Source organism: Formica exsecta, unplaced genomic scaffold (assembly GCF_003651465.1).
Source record: "Formica exsecta isolate Colony F162 unplaced genomic scaffold, ASM365146v1 scaffold196, whole genome shotgun sequence".
Taxonomy (NCBI): domain Eukaryota; kingdom Metazoa; phylum Arthropoda; class Insecta; order Hymenoptera; family Formicidae; genus Formica; species Formica exsecta.
The window spans coordinates 45,576-66,003 of NW_021849259.1; the positions used below are offsets into that span (position 1 = coordinate 45,576).

General features: G+C 36.9%; 4 protein-coding genes across 14 annotated transcripts; 2 read left to right on the forward strand and 2 right to left on the reverse strand.

The window, feature by feature from the left end:
• Positions 1–19: 19 nt before the first annotated feature.
• LOC115234186 (transcription initiation factor TFIID subunit 2) lies at positions 20–5,848 on the reverse strand. Its single transcript, XM_029804990.1, has 18 exons — positions 5,633–5,848; positions 5,111–5,329; positions 4,821–5,037; positions 4,501–4,739; positions 4,200–4,421; positions 3,858–4,071; positions 3,518–3,769; positions 3,241–3,449; positions 2,903–3,142; positions 2,546–2,795; positions 2,345–2,485; positions 2,043–2,233; positions 1,546–1,757; positions 1,238–1,457; positions 995–1,148; positions 751–915; positions 501–677; positions 20–385 (listed from the first exon to the last, which is right to left on the reverse strand). Exons 1-18 carry the CDS (start codon positions 5,674–5,676, stop codon positions 149–151), a joined length of 3,603 nt encoding a protein of 1,200 aa, XP_029660850.1. The 5' UTR covers positions 5,677–5,848; the 3' UTR covers positions 20–148.
• A 5,998-nt stretch (positions 5,849–11,846) lies between these two features.
• On the forward strand, positions 11,847–13,590 carry LOC115234181. Its single transcript, XM_029804982.1, has 4 exons — positions 11,847–11,991; positions 12,087–12,372; positions 12,580–12,744; positions 12,819–13,590. Exons 2-4 carry the CDS (start codon positions 12,347–12,349, stop codon positions 13,210–13,212), a joined length of 585 nt encoding a protein of 194 aa, XP_029660842.1. The 5' UTR covers positions 11,847–11,991; positions 12,087–12,346; the 3' UTR covers positions 13,213–13,590.
• Positions 13,591–14,090: 500 nt separating this feature from the next.
• LOC115234180 (neuferricin) lies at positions 14,091–15,744 on the reverse strand. The gene is made up of 4 exons (XM_029804981.1): positions 15,269–15,744; positions 15,056–15,196; positions 14,614–14,800; positions 14,091–14,491 (listed from the first exon to the last, which is right to left on the reverse strand). Exons 1-4 carry the CDS (start codon positions 15,573–15,575, stop codon positions 14,302–14,304), a joined length of 825 nt encoding a protein of 274 aa, XP_029660841.1. The 5' UTR covers positions 15,576–15,744; the 3' UTR covers positions 14,091–14,301.
• A 781-nt stretch (positions 15,745–16,525) lies between these two features.
• LOC115234190 (glycoprotein 3-alpha-L-fucosyltransferase A-like) lies at positions 16,526–20,423 on the forward strand. Of its 11 annotated transcripts, none has more exons than XM_029805009.1 (4): positions 16,526–16,806; positions 18,617–18,761; positions 18,898–19,052; positions 19,278–20,423. In XM_029805009.1, exons 2-4 carry the CDS (start codon positions 18,711–18,713, stop codon positions 20,218–20,220), a joined length of 1,149 nt encoding a protein of 382 aa, XP_029660869.1. In that variant the 5' UTR covers positions 16,526–16,806; positions 18,617–18,710; the 3' UTR covers positions 20,221–20,423. The 11 variants fall into 11 exon arrangements, with proteins under 11 accessions (XP_029660869.1, XP_029660859.1, XP_029660863.1 ...); XM_029804999.1 differs by having other exon boundaries at positions 16,528–16,825; positions 18,475–18,761; XM_029805003.1 differs by having other exon boundaries at positions 16,528–16,825; positions 18,498–18,761.
• The last annotated feature ends 5 nt before the right edge of the window (positions 20,424–20,428 follow it).

Here is a 20,428-nt window from a genome sequence, read left to right on the forward strand (position 1 = left end):
TATATATATAAAGAAACTCTCTTATACATTTTTACATTCTACTTATATACACTTTACATTTTTGTAATATTTTAAATGTATAAAAAGATATAAACAGTAATAGCACTTTAAAAAAAACTTAGAATACATATTCCAGCAACAAATAATCTTAGGGAAAAAGAAACTCGTTGGTGACAGTTGGCTCTGGACTTTGGCTGGAACTAGCGGAACTAAGAGTCTCATCTTTTATTTTCAAAGCGGATGAATCCTTGTCCTTTTTATTATCCTTCTCTTTATCTTTACCCTTATCCTTTTCCTTCTTCTCCTTCTCCTTATTATGCTTATGATCATGTTTATGCTTATGTTTATGTTTGTGCTTTTTCTTATCCTTTTTCTTCTTTTTACTCTGTAAGAAGCATAGTGATACATGACAAATTTAAAGTATTTTTTATTTATAACATATTAAAAATAATCATATATTGTATAAAAATATCTTTTACTATACAAAAAGTTTTACATACCTTATTAACAGAGTCACTTTTTAGTTTATGCTCGTCTGGATCCTTTTTAAACATCCCTGGTTCGAAACCTACTGGACCAGGAGTTCCCATGATACCAGGCAATGATGCAGAATTATCGCTATAGTATTCGGATTTTACTTTTCCTTCACCAGGTATCGGAATTCCCCGTTCATCTTGCTACAAGAACAAATCGATTTGATTTATGCCAACAATGACAAAAGAGAAGAAAGAAAAAATTAATTTCTCATACATTGTTTGCTATCTTCTGTCGTTTTATTTCTGTCCCATGCTCTGCTGAATTTGGTGGACCAGTAGGATCCCTATTTGGAGATGCTTTTCTCTTGTTCGGACCAGGTGAGTTCTCAATTTCATCGATTGTTTCGTGTCTTACATGTTGCACTGGTACAGGTTTCACCTAAAGCAGAGAGAATGTATTACAATAAAGAAAATTTTATAATTGCATAAAACGTAAAAATGTTGAATGAATATCTTACTTCGCGTTCAGGACTTGGTGGGCCAGCTTTCCTAGGTTTCATAATCGTCGCGAGTTCGGGAATGGGAAGACAAAATGGAACTTTTGTACCGTACAGACTATAATACAAATCCACTAAATCGCAACGCAGTTTTGCATCGTGCGATAACATACCGCTACATGACAAAATTATATGTTAATTAATTGACTGGTAATGTAAAAAAGAAAAGTAATTTACACAAGAAAAATTGAAGTATTGCCGCACTTGATCAAGTTCCATATACGGTCAACTAAATCTGGTTTATCCAGGCGGTGTTTGTGAGCTCTCTCGAATGGTGGATTTTCTACCATTAAGCGTACAAGTCTATGACGTATACCAGGATGCGGATCCATTTCCGCCATGTCCATTAGGAATTCCAAGTCCTCCCACTTACCATCTACACGAGTAAAATCGACCAGAGCTTCTAACGCCGCGATTCGAACGTCTGAAAAATATCAATTAATTATCAAGAATATTGGCAACTAAAAAAAAAAAAGAGATATCAATGTAATTATTGAAGTCTGAAATATTACCTATAAATTGCCCGTAAGCTGCATATGCCCTAAAAATATGAGGATTGCTTGGAAGATGACCAAACTTTTGTAGAATACGTATAACTTTCAGACAAGCTACACTGACAGTATATTTGTAGCAGGGTAATAATTTTTCCAAGTTCAAGTTTCTTGTGACCTCTTCTAGAATGGCTTTTGTGTCAATTGACAAAGACTCTGCTGTGATAGCTGTTCTGTAATGACAAAAAATTCTGTAATGATAAAAAAATATATCTGATGGGATGATAATTAGCTTTATATCAGAACTATTGCTTTAGTTGATAATCGACAGTCCTGGATTTGATTCTAAATAGTCATCCTATATATCTCTAATTATTTGCAATAAGGCGCAATAAACTTTATCTGGCAGAGTACTGCAGACGGATAAAATCACCTCCACAATTATATACATGTATACAAGTATTTTTATCGCATAATCAGATCTACAGTGTATATGAATAAAAATTCGAATGTCATACCCCTGTTGCACACTGATAACTGGTGTAACAGTCGCACCTAAAGCCTCTATTAACGCGGCTCTGTAATAATTGTCGGAATATCTATTCTTGCTGTTGTCATTATACTTGAAGAGATCCATTAAGAAAGCCAGAACTTCCGGTGGACAAATACCATGGGCGTTGCGTAATCCCGCCATTGCAACCGGTATAGTCTGTAAACAGATTCAAAGTTCAGAAAAAAATTTTATAATTAAGATATACATCTCTCTTAATCCCAATACATAAGTATGGAATATATGTTAACTTGCGAAATATATATTAACCTTTTGTAGAAAGTAATGTTGAAAATTCGAAAAGTTGTTCTGCTTAATAATTCGTCGACAGGACGCCGATCCAAATAATTTTCTAAATATGGCTAACATTGCCGGTGGGCCCGCCCACGTTGCTACCATAGCATTAGCTACCTGTAAACATATATATAAGTAAAATTGAATTAAATAAGTAAATATTTAATAATGACTGACCTTTGTCAAACAATGAGCAGCGCGAAGTCTAACTTTATAGTAACAGTGTTCGTTCTCGATTGTATCGGTCAATGCCAATCGTGTAGCAGGTGTTGAATGATGCTGCAAAGCTACGATTGCTTCTAATTGTGCAGTAACATCTCTCTCGTGTCTCAATTGATATTGCCATTGATAATCGGGTTGCTCAATCTGCACAGCGCGCATGATTGTCATTTCAGGATCAAGTCTGATCCATAATACTGGGGAGTCACTATAAATAAGCAATTAACTCTTTTAAAAGATTTTTGCAAAAAGATAATACAACTCTCATATGTCTTTACAATTATTCGTGTAAAGTCTATAATAAAATTATCTTACTCCATAGCAGAGAGATCCATATCAACCTCTTCACCAGTACATAATGGAATCTTCTTTTTCTTATTTCTACGGCTTTTACTATGGCATGTGATATCCGCCCTGGCCATTGTACCTTCAATTTGTAAAGTATGCTTAAAGGTACCATCGAGTTCTTGAATATTGACTACTAACGGACCCACATATTTCCTGATTCCTCTTTGATGAGCAGTGTCTTGTCTAATTTCTAACTCCACTGTATTTCTATATTATGTATATATGTCATATTTTAATATATATACATACATACAGAGTGTAAGTGAAATGATAGTATATGCAATTAATTTAAAATAGAAAAGCACCTTTTTCTGTTAAATACAAAACTTAAGCTGAATTTTGCATGTCCTCCTGTTCTGACCCATTGATCTATGAATACTGACATATCTTTGCCTGTCACTGTAAAGATCGCTTTAGCGAATACATTTGTACTAATTAGCATATGTGACCATAGGCCAGATTCAATCTTTTGTTGCGCAGCATTGGCTGCCAGAGACAATTGTTTATTAAATACCTGTAAAAAATTAGATATCGACAATTCAATCTATTATTATGTGGTTGGTGAAGAAAAAAAAAATTTACTTGAAGTAACAGTTCTTGTCCAATTCTATGTTCCAGCATTCTCATAATTAGATGTGCCTTCTTGCGGAGAACTTCAATGTATCTAGGAGACATTGTATGTAAATTTTTAATCGGAAAATAAAATCCGGGATCGGGAGCTCGAGGAGCAGGTGCTGGAGTATTGGCTGCAATGGGCAATGGTGCTGGTGCTTGAGATGAATCCAATATTATACCACCAAATTGTTCTTCATATTTCACAACTTCTTGTAACTCCTACAAAGTTTAACAAAACAAGCATAACAAATATTCTGAAAAGAATAAAATATATTATTATATATTGTTATAACTTGTAACTATTTACAGATTGAATCCATTCTCTGTATTCATTATTTCCAAAGCATTTCTTGGCATATAATCCTGTTAGATATGTAGAGATACCCTTAGGCAGCCAAGTATCTGACCAATTGTGCATAGATATGAAACATCCAAAAAATTGTTCTGCAATTGCTTGCGCCATTGCTTTCTTAGTAATATATACTTGATCTATAATTGCGGTAGAATGTAACAAATTTGTGCTGCAAAAAAATAAATTATCAGAAGAAAATATAGAGAGTAACAGCATTAAATATATATAAAAAATATATAAATATATTACTTTTACTAATTTAATATATAAATATATATATAAATATATTAGTTTTACTTTAGAATGCTCATAGTAGCATAAGCATTGATGTCTTCATCTATCTCATCAACAAAGACCTGCTTGTAACAAGAATATGGATATCGATTTGACAAGATTTCTTCATAAAATTCAAATGCTTCGTGCATGTATTTCGCAGACACTTTTAAAGATGGCAAAAGTTGAGGTAAACAAAAATGAGTCACTTCATGCATATAAGGATCCACAAAGATCTCAAAAGGTCTATAAAAAAAAAAAATTTACATTATTATATTGTAAATCATGTGTGTTTTTTCTAATGGATTCTATTTAATTTATTTACCCGACTGCCAGTGCAATGTTTGGAGCACATGCAGGAGTATTTAGAACATAGTGAAACGTTTTTCTACGCATGTCAGGTGTATATACAACTTCAACCAGATCTCCGCAGGAAATGGCAGTCATCGAGTCATCGACGGTAAATTCTAATTTCCAAGTGCATGGTTCAGCAAAACTGTCCACACATGGAAACCATAATCTAGATGAATTTTCATAGCTGTATGTGTACATATGTGCGCCTCTCTAAAAAGAAATCATTATTGACATGAAAAAAGAATTAATCTGTCTAATACAACTTTGTTAATGGAGGCTAATAAAGTTTACCTCAGCTAAGGTTCCTTCACAATTTGGTACTACAAAATGTACACCTCCCTGTGGCTGCTCCAAGGAAAATTCAATGCTAATTCTTATTCCCCGACCTTCCGCGACTAAGTGTGCTGCATCCGGCGGTATTTGAACTACTAGTTCCCCAGCATTGTTATCAGGATCAACTTTTTGAGCTGCTGCTAAATGCATGTTTGAGAAAAATTCCAGGGAACGTCTATAAAGATTTTATAGATTAGGTATAGATTAATAATTTGTAATATTAAGTTATGAAAAAAGAAATCACTCACTGTTTACTGTCCCCTTGGCAAATATCCAGAAATGGATCAAAATATTGAAAAGGAGCCTCATAAGTGTCATTTAAGCATACTCTATATATCCTGCATTGTTTGGCATTGAGTTTTATCAGCCTTAATGTATCTCGCAGTGGAATAATTGTCAATTCAACAAATCCAATTATGCTTTTCCTTTGGAAACTTATCCCTGTCAAGCTTACTATCTGATGAGCTGTAAAGTATCAATCAATAATTATTTCAATAGAAGTGGCACGATGGAATCATAAATATAATTTTTAGTATATAATTTTTCTAAGAATATAATTTTTATTCATTCTTAAATATATTGCATGATTATTCATTTTGTATTTTCTGTAAAATGCTCACAATTAGAGATATATGACAAATGAACATAATTTCAGTGAATATTGACTTAAGAACTTTTCGAAACGCAAATATAACAAGAAAAAAGCCTTTATTGAGCATTTAAACATTTTGAGCATTTTTCACCAGTGTCATTTCAAAAAAGATACTTATAATTTATATGGACGGCTGGTATCACCCGTTTTTTCTTTTTTCATATTTTCAGTTATATGCAATTCTTGTATTCATACAAAATTAGAGTAAAACAACGAATGCAACATCCTAAGCCACTCGATATCACTTGAACGAATCAGTATCAGCTTGTATCATAGCAGAGAGAAGCCCGAAAGGGGTATAATCCCCTCGATTCCCTGATCCTTGATTTAGATGGAATGTAGAATCCGTATTCAAAACGCCTCTATGTCCATAAAACGTGGACATTGAACTACATAGCCATTTCCATGAAACTTCCCAGCGGATAACAAGCTATGTCCACAAATTATGGTTCGGTTCTGTGCTATGTGCACAAAGTGTCGGTAACACAGACTTCGATATAATATACTTCTTCTTCTTCTTCTATTTATTGGCAAGGAACAGAGTACATCACTGTTCATGCTGCCAGAGAGCCATCTCAACTTAGTTTATGAGGATGAAAACACTGCGCATGCGCGCCAAAGCAAGGCTTCAATTCGTCGAGTCAGATTGAAATGTCATTCAAGCGCAGGAAGGAAACAATAGGAGCGACAATTTTATAGGACGGAAATTTTAAAAGCTTAAAGATGTCATAGGGGGGAGGTACTCCAAGGCTTCGCTCGACGGCAGAGAGGAGCGAGCCACGCTGTGCGGAGAGCAGCGGATAAGACCAAAGGACATGGTCAATATCCTGTTGGGGAGCCCCGCAGTCGCATGCGGGGGAGTCCACAATGTTGCACTTAAAAAGACTATAGTTTAGATTATAATGATTAGAACGAATTCGTGCGACAGTCACCACCCCAATGCGATCAAGAGACTGGTTGCAAAACCATGCATTAGGCGAAAAAGATGGATACAGTCCAAAGTACCGGGAGCCCTTCCGACCCGCCTGGGAAGCAAGAAAGTCCCCTGTAGTCTTAATATATCTATCTTGAGCAAGTGAGTAGAAGTCCGTATGGGGAGGGAGATACTCCGAAGGCTCACCCTCCCTCACAGCCCGCCCAGCAAGGAGATCCGCTGTCTCGTTGCCCAGGATACCCACATGCGCGGGGATCCATGTTAAAATGACATCAATGCCCTGGAGAGAGGCCGACCTCAGCTTATTTTTGAGAACAAGGACGAGGTAGCTGTAATCCCTGTCGATTCTGCAGGAAGAGATGACATCTATCACACTGCGGGAGTCCGAGAATATCGTCACCTTGTTAACACCATTTTCAAGGATGTATTCCATCGCGTGAATGATGGCCATGCATTTACCTGAAAATACAGAGGAGCCACAGTCAGCCCTAAACATTTTTTGAATGTGGAGAGACGGCGAAAAGACTCCAATGCCAACACAATCCCCAGGTTCCTTCTTGGAAGCATCCGTGAAGATTAGGTGTCTGGCATCAATGAGATGGGGCAAGGACGACTGAAAAGTAAGCTGAGGAAACGGCGCCTGGCGAATCCCCTCCACCACAAGGGGAGGGGTAACCTCGGAGGTTGGAATAAAAGATAAGGTTTCATAAGAGAAAAGATGCATAGGAACCCTAGAAAAAGAGGCGATTCTGCGCTTGTAATCTTTATTCAGGCAAAAGGCTCTATATAGAAGGAATCTGTTGAACAGATTATATTTGTTATTGTTAAAAAGGGCGGCCTGAAGGTCATAGAGCTTTTCAATAAGAAGATTGTCTCTAAGTGCAAAAGATCGAAAAATGAATTTCGATGTCAAAAAAGTAAAACGATGTCTAATTGGACTAATGCCCGACTCCGCATAAACCACATTAGTAGGGGTAGTCTGTCGCAGGCCCATACAGTATCGGAGGGCCCTACGCTGAGTCCTCTCCAAGAGTTCCACTAGACCAGAATTATGCAAGGGAAATATAAAAGAGCCATATTCAATGGAGCCCCGAACAAGGGCTTTAAAAACGCAGAGCATGGTCCTGGGGTCCGCTCCCCACCACACCCCCCTCAGCGACTTCAAGATGTTGGAAAGTTTCCCGCACTTGTTCACCAGATAAAGGGCATGAGTTTTGCCGCTGAGAGCGGGATCAAGATAGATACCAAGGAACTTATGCGATTGGACCGAACCAATAGCAATGCCGTTCAGCTCGATTGAAAAACTCAAGAGATTGACTCTTTTTTTGGTAAATACCATAAGGGCCGACTTAGACGGGGAGACAGACGAACCCCTAGCAAACAAAAACCGCGACAGGCCATCAACCAATCTTTCCAAGGATTTGAGGGCGATCTTGGGATCAGAAGATCCGGTATAGAGCGCAATGTCGTCCGCGAACTGAACGATCCGACAGTCGCGAGAGAGATACTGTTTACAGCCAGAGATGTACAAGTTAAATAAAAGAGGGCTCAATATGGAGCCCTGTGGAACTCCCTTATCCGAAACAAAGTGAGGGGAAATCTCGCCGTTGAAGACAAATTGGATATTTCTATAATTAACTAGTTAACATATGAACCAGCAAATTTTCGGGGGGAGTCCCATGTCAACGAGATCCCTGACCAAAATATTAGGGACGACATTATCAAACGCCCCCTGGACATCCAGAAACAGACACGCCGTTGATCGTCCCGAGACAAACCCACCATGAACATCAGTCGTCAGGACACCCAAGTTATCAGAACACGACCTCCCTCTACGGAATCCAAACTGAAAAGGGGGGAGAATCCCCGAGAATTCCACCCACCAGTCCAAACGAGTCAGAATAAGCTTCTCCAGAACTTTCAAAAGGCAAGAGGTGAGAGAAATAGGCCGATATTTTCCCGGGGTGGATTTTGGGATAAGAAAGACCAGGGAGTGATGCCACGAGGCCGGGAAGAGACCATCCTCCAGAAGCTCATTGTAGATGTCAAGAAGAATCTGCAAATAAGATTTTAAGATGCGTCTAGAAATAGCTTCCTGTTTTTTAAAAGCAAGAAAATTAGAATATGAGGGAGACCTCTTGAAAATAGAGAGAAGCTCACGTCTGAGGTCAACCGCCGCCTGGCAAAAGTCATTCCACCAGGGGGCCAGCAAAGTAGTTCGTTTTTTGTGGTGACGAGAGGGTTCCTCAGAGGGACCTCTCCCCGCTTTCCGAAGCAGACAGCTCCTCAAGTGACGGGTAAAAATCTCATATCTATTTTCCGCGTTTAACGCAGGGTTGCTTAAGGATTCATTAAGGACGCACAAGCCATCACTCAAGCTCTCGGCGAATTGCTCCCTCCCAGTCGCAGTCAGTCTAATTCTATGGGAGAAAAATTTCCTCTTTATAACGTAGCAGTTAAATCTGATTTCTGTCGGAAAATGGTCGCTAAGATATGTATCGTCAAGCACACTCCACTCGCACAAGTCGATGACAGCCCACTCGGCATGTAATATTGCTGAAATACTGTAATGTTCGGAAATGGTACAGAAATATTTTATTAATATTTCAATTGTAACTTTGCATCCAAAATATTTCGGAAATGTACCTGTATCATGTTTTTTAAAATATTGCATTTGCAATATTTCTGAAATCTTTCAGAAAGTCCTTTTGTAACTAGTATTAAGGTTATAGTTTATTTGCTTACCGCTATGCGGCGCGCTATTCACTGTCTATACCCGTATTCAAATTTCTGTCATGAGCGTATATAAAGTCTGCAAAATGCGGTTAATAATATTATAATTATTTTTGTTATTATCTGCTTAAAATATAAAACAGAAATTAACTTCCATATAAATAAAATCTTTAATTTTATAAATTAAATTATTTAAATTTATCTATAATATATATCACATTAATGTATATTGTTATATATTATTACTGTAATTGATTTTAGTTTTGCCGTCAAACAAACATCAGAAAATGACGTCTCGTGGATGTGACATATCGACATCATTTTCGGATCTCATGAGACCTAACTTAGGATATCTAAGTGATCATTTTGTGACCAAAATTTACCGTCATTATGACGTCAGTTCGCTACTTGGAATATGTTTCAGAAATATTTCAGTAATATTACCGAAATATTGCTGAAATGTTTTAGCAAGGTCCAAACCCCCGCCAAACCGGACACCGATCTCCATAAGACTATACGGAACAGACCTGCGAACGGCCAGGAGCAAACCTCCGCTATTCCGCAATAAAGAGTCCGTCCGGAATACATTAAAATTAGAAATGTTTAAGTAGGAGTCGGGGCTGAGCCAGGTCTCGGATAGGGCTAAAACATCAAACTCCTGGAATAGGGTGTAGGAAGGATCAATCTTATTCATCAGAGAGTGACAATTCCATTGAAGGATCCTTAGAGGATGCTGAGAAAGACGATCTCGTGCCGAACTAGACATTTGAGGGCACGGGATTAGAGGCTTAGTCTCGCGAATTCAATGATTGGAGGAGTGAGCTGAGAAACTCGGCAACGGAGTCATAAAGGCCCAACAGCCTAAGGATAGGAGGATTTTCCATTAGGACATTAAAAAGACCAAAGAGCTGGTCACACAGTTCTAAATTGAGATTAGAATTAAAATTAGAGAGATGAGAGGAAGGGGGATACGGGGCAGAAAAATGAGGACGGCGAAAATCCGCCTTCTCATCCGTAGAGGAAGGGAGCCTTCCATGGGGGGATATGAGGAGGGAGTTGTGATTAGGGGGAGAGCTAAATATTCGATGAGATTTATTTTTTTGGAAGGAGCAAGGGTAGGAAGAAGCGTTGCCGTTGTTATTATTATAGTCTTTAGTGGAACATTTATGATTTGGATGGGATAAAGACGGAGCTGAGAAAGGAGAAGGGGGTAGAGGGGGAGGAAGAAGAGAAGGAGGCGCCGCGGAAGCATTTCCTTTAGATGGAACTTTTGAGTGCAGGACGCTCGAGAATGATGACGGAAAGGAGGAGGAGGGCAACGAGGAAGAGGAAGGGCGCGGGTGAGAGGACGAGGGAGGGGAAGGAGGATTGTACAAAGACGGAAATTCGCCGATATTAAATGAAGGGCCAGGAGTCTTGCTTGCTGAGCAGCCCCGAATGCGACCTCTAGCCTCCGCGAGAGGAATATTGTCGTACGCCGCAAGTTCTCTAATCCTTCTCTGAATATTGTATTCCGGACAGCTCAAACTAGTGGTTCTGTGAGGACCCTTGCAGTTCCCTGCCGAAAATGGTCGCATAAAACCGATTAAAACATAATCCGTTTTAATCGGTTTTAATCGGTTTTAATTGGTTCAATCCGCGCCCGGATTAAAAAGTAATCGATTTTAATTCCGAACGAATTATAATCGGTTTTAATATCGCTTTCGCGGATTATTTCCAATCTAAAATCATTACATTCTAATCCATATTGTTGTCAATCCAAATAAACACGAATAATCGAATGGATATTGTGGCTGCCGTAGGTCGTCACATTAAACATAATCCGCGATACAATAGTGCGACCCGCAACTTGGCGGACACGTGCTCGCGCGTCCGCGCGTAGTTTCGGGCGGCGCCGCTACGCGGCGAAGGTCGAGCGAGCCAACCTGGAAGTAGAAAGCGGTCAAGCGGGGATATAAGGCGGACCCTCTGCGGAGAATTCGTATATTTGTTTTTAACAACTGAATTTCAATTGCAGAAACACCGATTCAATAATTAATTGTGACTCATGATAACAGAAAATCCGACTTCAAAATGATCCATTTGCAAAATGATAAAATTTTTTATTAAAAGGAATTATTTTTACCTATCCTCATGCGCCCTCTCCCCGTAATGCTGACAACGGGGATGTCCCTTGCATTGGGCCTTCAAGTGCCCATAATGAAGGCATGTGAAGCAGAGCGAAGTTTTTGTTACGAAAGGCTCGACAGAATGCCTAACCATAAACAAATGTATATATCCAGGGAGCGATTGGCCCTTGAAAGTAATTAAAACGGTCTTACAAGGTATCAATGTAGACTCTTGACCATCAGAGGAGGAGGACTGCGAAACGTCCGTGCTAATATATAATATATATAATATATAATATACTAGACTGCAACACGGCTATATTTTATATAGGCTGCGGTCGAGAAGATGCTAGAGATACTTTGAAGCATTGCATTAACCAATTAGAATAAAGAAATCTTTACTCTCTTTGCCCTGATTGGTCAATCAAACGCTTCGAAGCATTTCTAGCGTCTTCCCGACCGCAGCCTATGATTGGCACAGATTATTATACTGGACTGCTGATATGGGCGCGTTCTATTAACGACCGCAACGCTCGCGAGCATCATCTGTCTTTGTTTAATTTTTGGTCAAGCACAAGAATAAAATGCTACCCGCTACCGTGAGCGTTACGGGCATTAAGTGGAACGCGCCCATGGTGGTAGGTGATATATATAAGTATATATGTAGAAAGTAAGAATGGAAGTGTGTATTAATCTATATTAGTAGGTATAATATATAGAAATCTGTGGCAATTGGTGAATGCCCCATAATTTGCTAGTACCTCCCCCCTTTACCGCGAATCCTTTGCTCATTTTAGAAAAGGCTTCGTTTATATATTTTTATATATGTCTATGATTGGACTCTAAAAAGAACCTGGAAGAACCGTCCTTTGTTTATCGTCTTTTAGTGTACGTTTTATTTGTATGAAAATGAAAGATTGTTGAAGATGCTGTATACATTTTCGATAAGGGAAGTCTGACATGGTTTGATAGACGATTCAAAGAACGTTTGTTTGAAACGAAAAGTTTGATATTGTTTGAAGAGAATATTTTGCGACATCTTCGTAACATCTCGAAAATGGATGAGGGACAAACAGATAATACGTAAGTTTAAAAGAAAGATATATTAAAAAGGAGATATTCTGTGTAAATCTTATAAATTTCAGTTCTTTTTTTGCCTGCTTCATAAATTTTCTACTTAATGAGAAAAAATTACAACTATGTTATTTTATGTATTGCAATATTGTTTTTTAAGAGAACTAAAAATTATTTAAGGAAGATTAGAAATTTAAGAACTGTTTTATCTTTTAGAATCTCTAAAGTGGATTGTTTCAACAATACAGCTTTACCCGTGGTAACAGCTGATTTAGCAAAGCTTAGTATAGATATTAACTCTTCGCCTACAGAATCTACCAAGAGGATTCTTAGAAAAAGGATGCCCAAATCTGCTGCTAAAACAGATGTTCTTAATAGAAGGTAATAGTTTAACATCAAATTGTAATATATGTTCATCTTTCACATCTATAGCACCTTATATATTTATTTGCAAGATGTAGCCTCAAACCAAAAAAGAGGAAGGTTTCAGAGATGGACGTAGAGGAAGAAAACATAAAGGAGTATTACTTGGATAAAAAAATAAATAAGAAAATTGATCTTGAAACAATATATGAAGAGAGCGATATTGCAGGCGATGATATTGGTATGCGCATGAGTGCAAAGAGATTTAAAAGAATGTTACTCTTCTCTCAAACAGCTTCCAAGGCAAAGAAGAGACGCGCAAAAGTAAAGAAAGTTTTTGGATCTAAGATTAAGCATGTAGTGAGGGGTGATATAATGAAAAGTTATGTGACTAGTATACAAATTCTTGAAAAAGGACCGATTATGATTGATAAAGAACTCTTGGAAAAGATTGACAAGATTGGACAAAGTTCTTCTTGTGTTTGAATATTAATAATCCAATCTCTTCAGTTCCTGCAAGTATACTGTTTTATTTCAGGATTTTATGTTATCTCCTTCTATACTTGCATAAATCTATAAAAGGAATTGTGCATAAACGAAAAGAGATATCAATGTTATCACAATAATATTTAATTTAGATGTGAAAATTTTTGCCATCTTTTTATTAAAAATATTATATGATATGAATTTTTTTGGATCAATATTTGTGCATTATATAGATATGTGCTGATATACAAATCACAAGGACCATAAATGTGTGATAATCATATTTAAATTTGCATATTTGCGATTTATCCCATTTTCATTAATATGTAATGAGAGAGAGAGAGAGAGAGAGAAATATATTCATAATGTGAGGATTAATAATATACTTTATATTTCTTTAAACAAAATGTTTGTACCACATATTGCATTTGTAGTTTAGTTTAAAAATTCAACATATATATATATATACTTACATATTTAAATAATAATTAAAATAAATATTTTTTATAAACATTGAACTTATGTAACTTATGTAAGAAGACACATTATTCTTAACAATAAAATAGAGACTGATAAATTGAAAATTTAAGAAAGAAAAATTTTCTTTTAAATAAAATGCTATGTGTAACTTATGTAAGTGACATTGTTCTTAAATATAAAATAGAAGAACTGATAAATTGAAAGTTTAAGTAAAAAACCATTTTTTAAAAACGAAATATTTTGTTTTTGTGAATGCTGTATATGTATGTTTTGTTGTATAGATATAATTAATATATTGATATTATCTTACATATGTAATAAGAGTCTTGTAAGTTGTATCTATTTTAAAAAATAGTTGCTCTAAAAGACAGAGAGAGGGAGTATCATATATTTATATCTTTATATAATTATTTTATTTGTACTTTTATAAACTAAAGGCACTAATTCTGTAATGAATATAAAATTATTAAAAAATACAAAAAATTGTGTAGAGATAATATCTTAAATCTAAACTTTCATATATATTGTAATATTGTATAAATATAAAATCTGAATATATCTGATCCCCTGATCTGACAGACGTAGTATTTTAATTAATACTGTGTCATATTACAACTTTTTTTTTAGAACACATTTTGTCTCATATTTTGCACAGCCATTGTATTCTCTTAATCTAGCTTTATTCTCTTCGTATTCCATACTGTCCAGTTTGACACAGGCGCATCTAGATGTGCTTTGTGTATTCGCAGTCTCAAACAGCATTCTTGGTACTCCTACCCAATCTCTGTCAATTCCACCACTGTTAAATATAAAATAGATCATGTAATCGTGTCTTTAAGAAAAAAAAATTGTATTTTCTTTTTTAGTTTTTTCTTCAATATTAAAAGATTGTTAATATATAATCCATAAACAAATTCTTACCTCTTTTCGGTACACCAGAATAAAGTACCAATTTCTGGATTCCATTCTATATTACAGGGTGGAAACATTCTTTTCTGTTTCTCTTCCAGTGACTTTTCCTTTTTAGCAATTAGTAGTTTTTCTTGTACTTTATAAGACTCTGCAGTTGGACTGCCGTCTTGATTATAATATCTGCCATATAATTTTCCTGAAAAACAAACAAAATATTTTAGAAAGTGTTATATGTTTGCAAATTGATCCACCTCATGCAATGTTCATGTATTAAATATCATGCACAATTCTCTCTTTTTGCGCAATAAATAGAATATACCTTTCTCCTTATTCTCGCTGCATAAGTTGATAAAATATTTTGAAAGATTCTCTTTTGGCTCTTATTAGAGTAAAATTATTTTGAAGTGGATCAACTACTCTTATGTCCCTGATGTAGTTTAAGTAACTGTACCTTTGTAAATATAGTTTGCCTTATAAAATTGCAACCAATCATCCAGTGCCTTAACTTGTTGCGCAGACAAGCTAGATATATCATCTGTTAAACCTTCGTTGTCAAATTCTCCAGTAATAAATGCCAAGGAAGCGTCGCGACCTATAAACAAATAATACCATATATACATATTGGTCAATATATGATACATCTTTCAATGTAAGAAATATTTACCGGTAAAAGCATTGTAGTTTTCCCCGGGTCCGTAATGCTTTTCACCTTTAGTCACATCAAAAACTTGGCCCAAAATCGAGAGATATAGACCGTTCTCCAGATTTGTATATTGTTTCAATTCACTCGTAGTGAATATCTTTTGCTCTTTGCCAAAGGCATTATTATTTAATCCAAGATATATCGTGTCAACTATATTCAACCACGTTCCATCCATCAAGTGAAATTTGATTTCCCTGATCAAATTGCGCGACTGTAGAAAATACGCGATTCCTAATAACAGCAATAGCCAAAGATATTTGGAGGACATAATTATGTTGTTCACGAATACTCAGGGATTCCGGCATGTGCTACTCCAATTTTCAAAGATCTTTCACAATCTCTCCTTTTTATATACATCATCTGTAACTTCAAATTATTACAGATCCTCTACATTGTCGGCTTTAGTCAACAATCCTGCCTGCGTTTTAGAACTACGTAGCAAAGTCCATAAATTTCCCCCCCGTTGGTAACACAAGGTATAAGAGAAAAGTAAAATTCATCAGTTATAAGGGTGAAGATATATACAAAGCGATACAAATAAAAGATAAGTGTCTATAAATTAATAATTATAATAAATCATATCTTAAGCATCGCAATCAAACTTATTAAAGTACGTAATAAGTACACATATAGTACGTATCAATTATATCGCTTCCATCAAACGAGCGGCTACTATAAAACGCGTTCCGGCCAAATGGCGAACGAGGCGAAAACATTACACGCGTTGTTTAATAGCCTGATAAATCACTCGTAATAATATCACGCGCGATTATGCTCGAAAACAAGATACGTGGACTTCCAGAGAGCTTCAACTTCGCCTCTTCTTGTGTTTGTATAAAAAATTAATAAATTATTTATATTAGTTAAAAAGCTAGGAGTCCTAGAATATCAATAATAATAATAATGATAATGATAATAATAATAATAAATAATAATAAATATAATATAATAATAATAATGATATTCTAGGATTCTAGTTTAAAGCTATTATTAACTTTCAATGCAATAAATTTGTTATTCCTCTCTATTTTCTGTCTTTCTAGATATCTTAATAAGCGACAAAAATAATTATTAGAAAGAATCAAGTGGCAAAAGAGAAAGAGAGATCGCAGGGAAAATAATTTGCAATAGTCAAGCCTTTCTAAAATGTCCACATAGCAAAAAGATAATCAATATAACTTATCTATATCTCTATTACAGATAAAGAAAAATATAGAATCTCATCTTTATCTCTGCACTGCTGATATTTAAGATCAATCGATCGATTTAGAATCAACCAAATCATTCCCAGACTTTCAACTAGTTTCGTTAGTCAAGAAACGCGATCGATCGTTTTATCCTGGTTGACAAGAGGCGCGTGCAAAGACGCGTTTGACATTTACAGATCTACTGACGTCTATATATCAATACGACAACCGGTAGCCGGACACTGGTAAACGACGGTCTAAGACTGGAGGACGGTGGTCACGCTTGGCTAACCAAGACAATCGGGATCAACGGTCAGTCGCGTGTCGACGTGTATCCTTGTGTTGCACCATGCGAGAGTGCATCCGCGACTTTCTTCATCATCCAAGTCATTTCTCTTCGCGAGCTCTGTCAACAACGATCATCCGTCCTTCAACAGTGCATCTTCATCGAGAGAGAACGTGATAATTGCGGTGTGATTAGTTCTTGTTAATTAACATCGATATCTTATTTCTACACGTAAGGTTGCAACTTTCTACTTTGCATTCGGTCGGTTCCATATTTCACTATGTAAAATTTATAAATGACGATTAATTGAAACGTAATAAGACGCGAGATGAAGAAAGTTCGAAAAGTTTGCCTGCATAGAGGTAAAAGCTTGTAAACATTATTACAAATACCTAAAGTCTAGAGAACCTGTTCGGTCAGATTAAATTGTCCCTCTTAAAATCGCATTTCCTCTTTATAGAAGATAATTGTTTAAGAAAGAAACAATACGAAAGCAACAAAAAAATTTAACGGTCAAGTGGGAAACTGGCAGATAAGAGCCAAAGCGCGGCCATCGGTGCGCGAACTTATTAAATTTTTATTAAGTAATGTGCATTAAAAATGTTTCGGACCGCGTTTTTTGGTCCATCTTTAGCATGGATATAAATATATAAAGATTAGATTGGAATTTTAAAACTTGACATACACAATATTTGCAGTTGCAGTCAAATTTCAAATTACAATTAATAATCAAAAAGAAGGAAAAAAAATTTAACGCAAAGATTTTATACAGATTGTTCCAAGGGTTTACTCAACAAACTAGGGGAGGATATTTTACAAATGGAAATTAGAAAAAAATATTATATGAAGTTTGGCTAGAGAAATGCTTTATTACAAAGTTATAAGCAAATATTGATAAACAGAACATGAAATAGGTAACCGATTTTCCATTCCCACTCGGCATGTAATATTTCTGATACATTGCTGCAATATTCCATTTGAAATATTACACCTTTCATACAGAATCAGTGTATATCAGTGATGTATTCCTCATTTGAAAGCACTCTTGGCATCTTGACGGTAGTCCCCTAACAACACATATGTTCCAAAAACGTCCAGAGAACACTCAAAGGATGTTTTACATCCTCTGTGTTAGGGAACTACCATTAAAATGCCAAGAGTGTTTTCAAAGGATATAAAATATCCTCTGGATGTCCTCTGGACGTCTTTTGAACAAGTGTGTTGTTAGGATTGCTAATTTATATAACGATTGAGATCTAACAGCTATTGATGTAAAAGTAATAATCATACCGAATCTTTTAAAAATAGTAAACGTGATGATATGAGTACACATAGATAAGATAAGATAAACACGTTCTATCTTTCGTATTCTGCACTAAACGCGTTGGAAAATCCGTGGTTACCTATTTCATGTTCCGTTTCAATATTTGCTTATAGTTTTGTAATAAGGCATTTCTCTAGCCAAACTTCATATAATATTTTTTTCTTATTTCCATTTGTAGAATATGCTCCCGCAGTTTGTCGAATAAATCCTGGGACACCCTGTATACGAAACGGGGTTGCCAGGTATCGCCTCCGCCGCTCCGTTTGTCCTGTTGGCACATAATTAGTTTGATAAGATATCGCTGAAACGTGTACAAGAAAGACATCATCGGCCGCTGTAAGACTCAAAGATCCTCAATATGCTCCAACAGTAGTTTCTCTACAGTTTGTATAGAATGAATGCATTATGCAGTTTTCGAGACTCGCGCGGTTCGCGTTCGTCCTGTTCATCTGTACAATGGCTGCGACCTTCTGTGTACTCTTGCTGTTTCCGGATTTCCTCGCCGCTGACAGAAGATACCCCGCGTCTCGGAAAAAACAGACATTCGTAAGAGAAACAAAGGAAGAAGATGGAAGATACACTCCGAGACTGTCTAACGCTACGAGGATGATGTCCTTTGATAAATATCTCCTAGAGAGAGGCTTCACCGACAAGCAGGTAGAATCTTGGGTTTTTCACCGACTTACCATTTTATTTTTTCACGGTATAGAATATACGTTTTTTTTTAATCGATAGATTGAAAAAGAAACTTGAGAGAGCGTTGGATAAGCATCGTGACATGTGTTTCTATTAGATAGGTAATATGACTCTTCTTGGAAAATGGTTGTTGGCGCCGGAAGAAACTCCACCGCCGCGGTCCAACATCACTGATAGAAATTACTTGATTCTGATCTGGAAACATGGGCCATTCCTGGAACGTAGACACATCCGGCGTTTCACGAAGAACAAGTTAGTTATTCCTTATCTTTCTTTCTTTTTTATCAGCCATGATCATTTATCTTGAAATTCATCACTTGCGAGAAAATAAATCGATTTCAATCGGATTAGTTATGTCGATCTTGTGAGCTGAAAGAATTATATTTCGTTTAGATCGATAAAAAAGCACTATTGTATGACTTATTCTTTGTATAAGAGGGTAATATCGACGAAAATTTATGAAATTATATGTTTTAGATTTTCACCCTGGGAACGATGTTCTGTGAGGAATTGTATGCTGAGCTATGACGAAAAGGATTTGCACCGAGCAGACGCCGTAGTGTTTCATTTGCACTTCACGAAGAGTCCTTCGGAGCTGCCAGTGAGAAGCCGAGCGGATCAACGGTGGATCTTTCTGACGGACGAGTCGCCCTTTCACACTTTTCTGTACGGCAGGCAGAGATTATCGGACTACGACAATCTGTTCAATTGGTCCATGTCCTATCGAATGGACAGCGATGTACCGGTTCCCTACGGAAGAACGGTACGAACCCCTGATAATGTTTCCAATGACAACATCAGACACTGGAACGTCATCGTGAAGACTACAAAGACCAAACTAGTCGCCGTAATGGGCAGCAACTGCGGTGGTCGTAACGGACGATGGTCCTACGTGAAAGCACTCAAGTCATTGCTTGGCGACGACCTGGACATTCTCGGGAAATGCCTGGACGGCAACAGGACCGTCTGTCCGGGCCACTTCGATCGGGACTGCGCCGCCTTGAACGCATACAAGTTCTACCTGTCGTTCGAGAACTCCAATTGCCGGGAATACCTGACGGAGAAGGTGTTCTGGAACGCGTACGGCAAACTCGCGGTCCCGATAATAATGGGAGCGTCGCGATACGACTGTCAGCGATTGTTGCCACCGCACTCCTTTCTTCACACGGACGAATTTGCTAGCGCGGATGCGCTCGCCGATTATCTCAAGTATCTGGACCGCGACAATAAGCGATACATCGAGTATCACGAGTGGCGCGATCGTTACCGGGTGATTAACGAGCACGGCTACTTCGGCAGCATATCCAGGCACTATTGTCGCGTCTGCGAGGCCCTGCACTACAACTCCATCGCACCAAAAGTCTACACGAGACTCGAGGATTTCTGGAGCAATAGAGATTGTGCTCCAGCGAGCGCTTAGATGTTTCAGCATGTTGTTAATTATGATTATCTAGTCTTCACGAAATATGAATTAATTAAATGGATTAATATATAAATAAATCTTTCATCAGTAGCTCTTGAAAAAAATTTGTACAGACATACCAGTTTGTCAGATTGAGCTTTTTAGATGCATTTATTTGTATAGCAACTTTGTAGAGAAAAAAAATAAAATGTTATATTATATATTA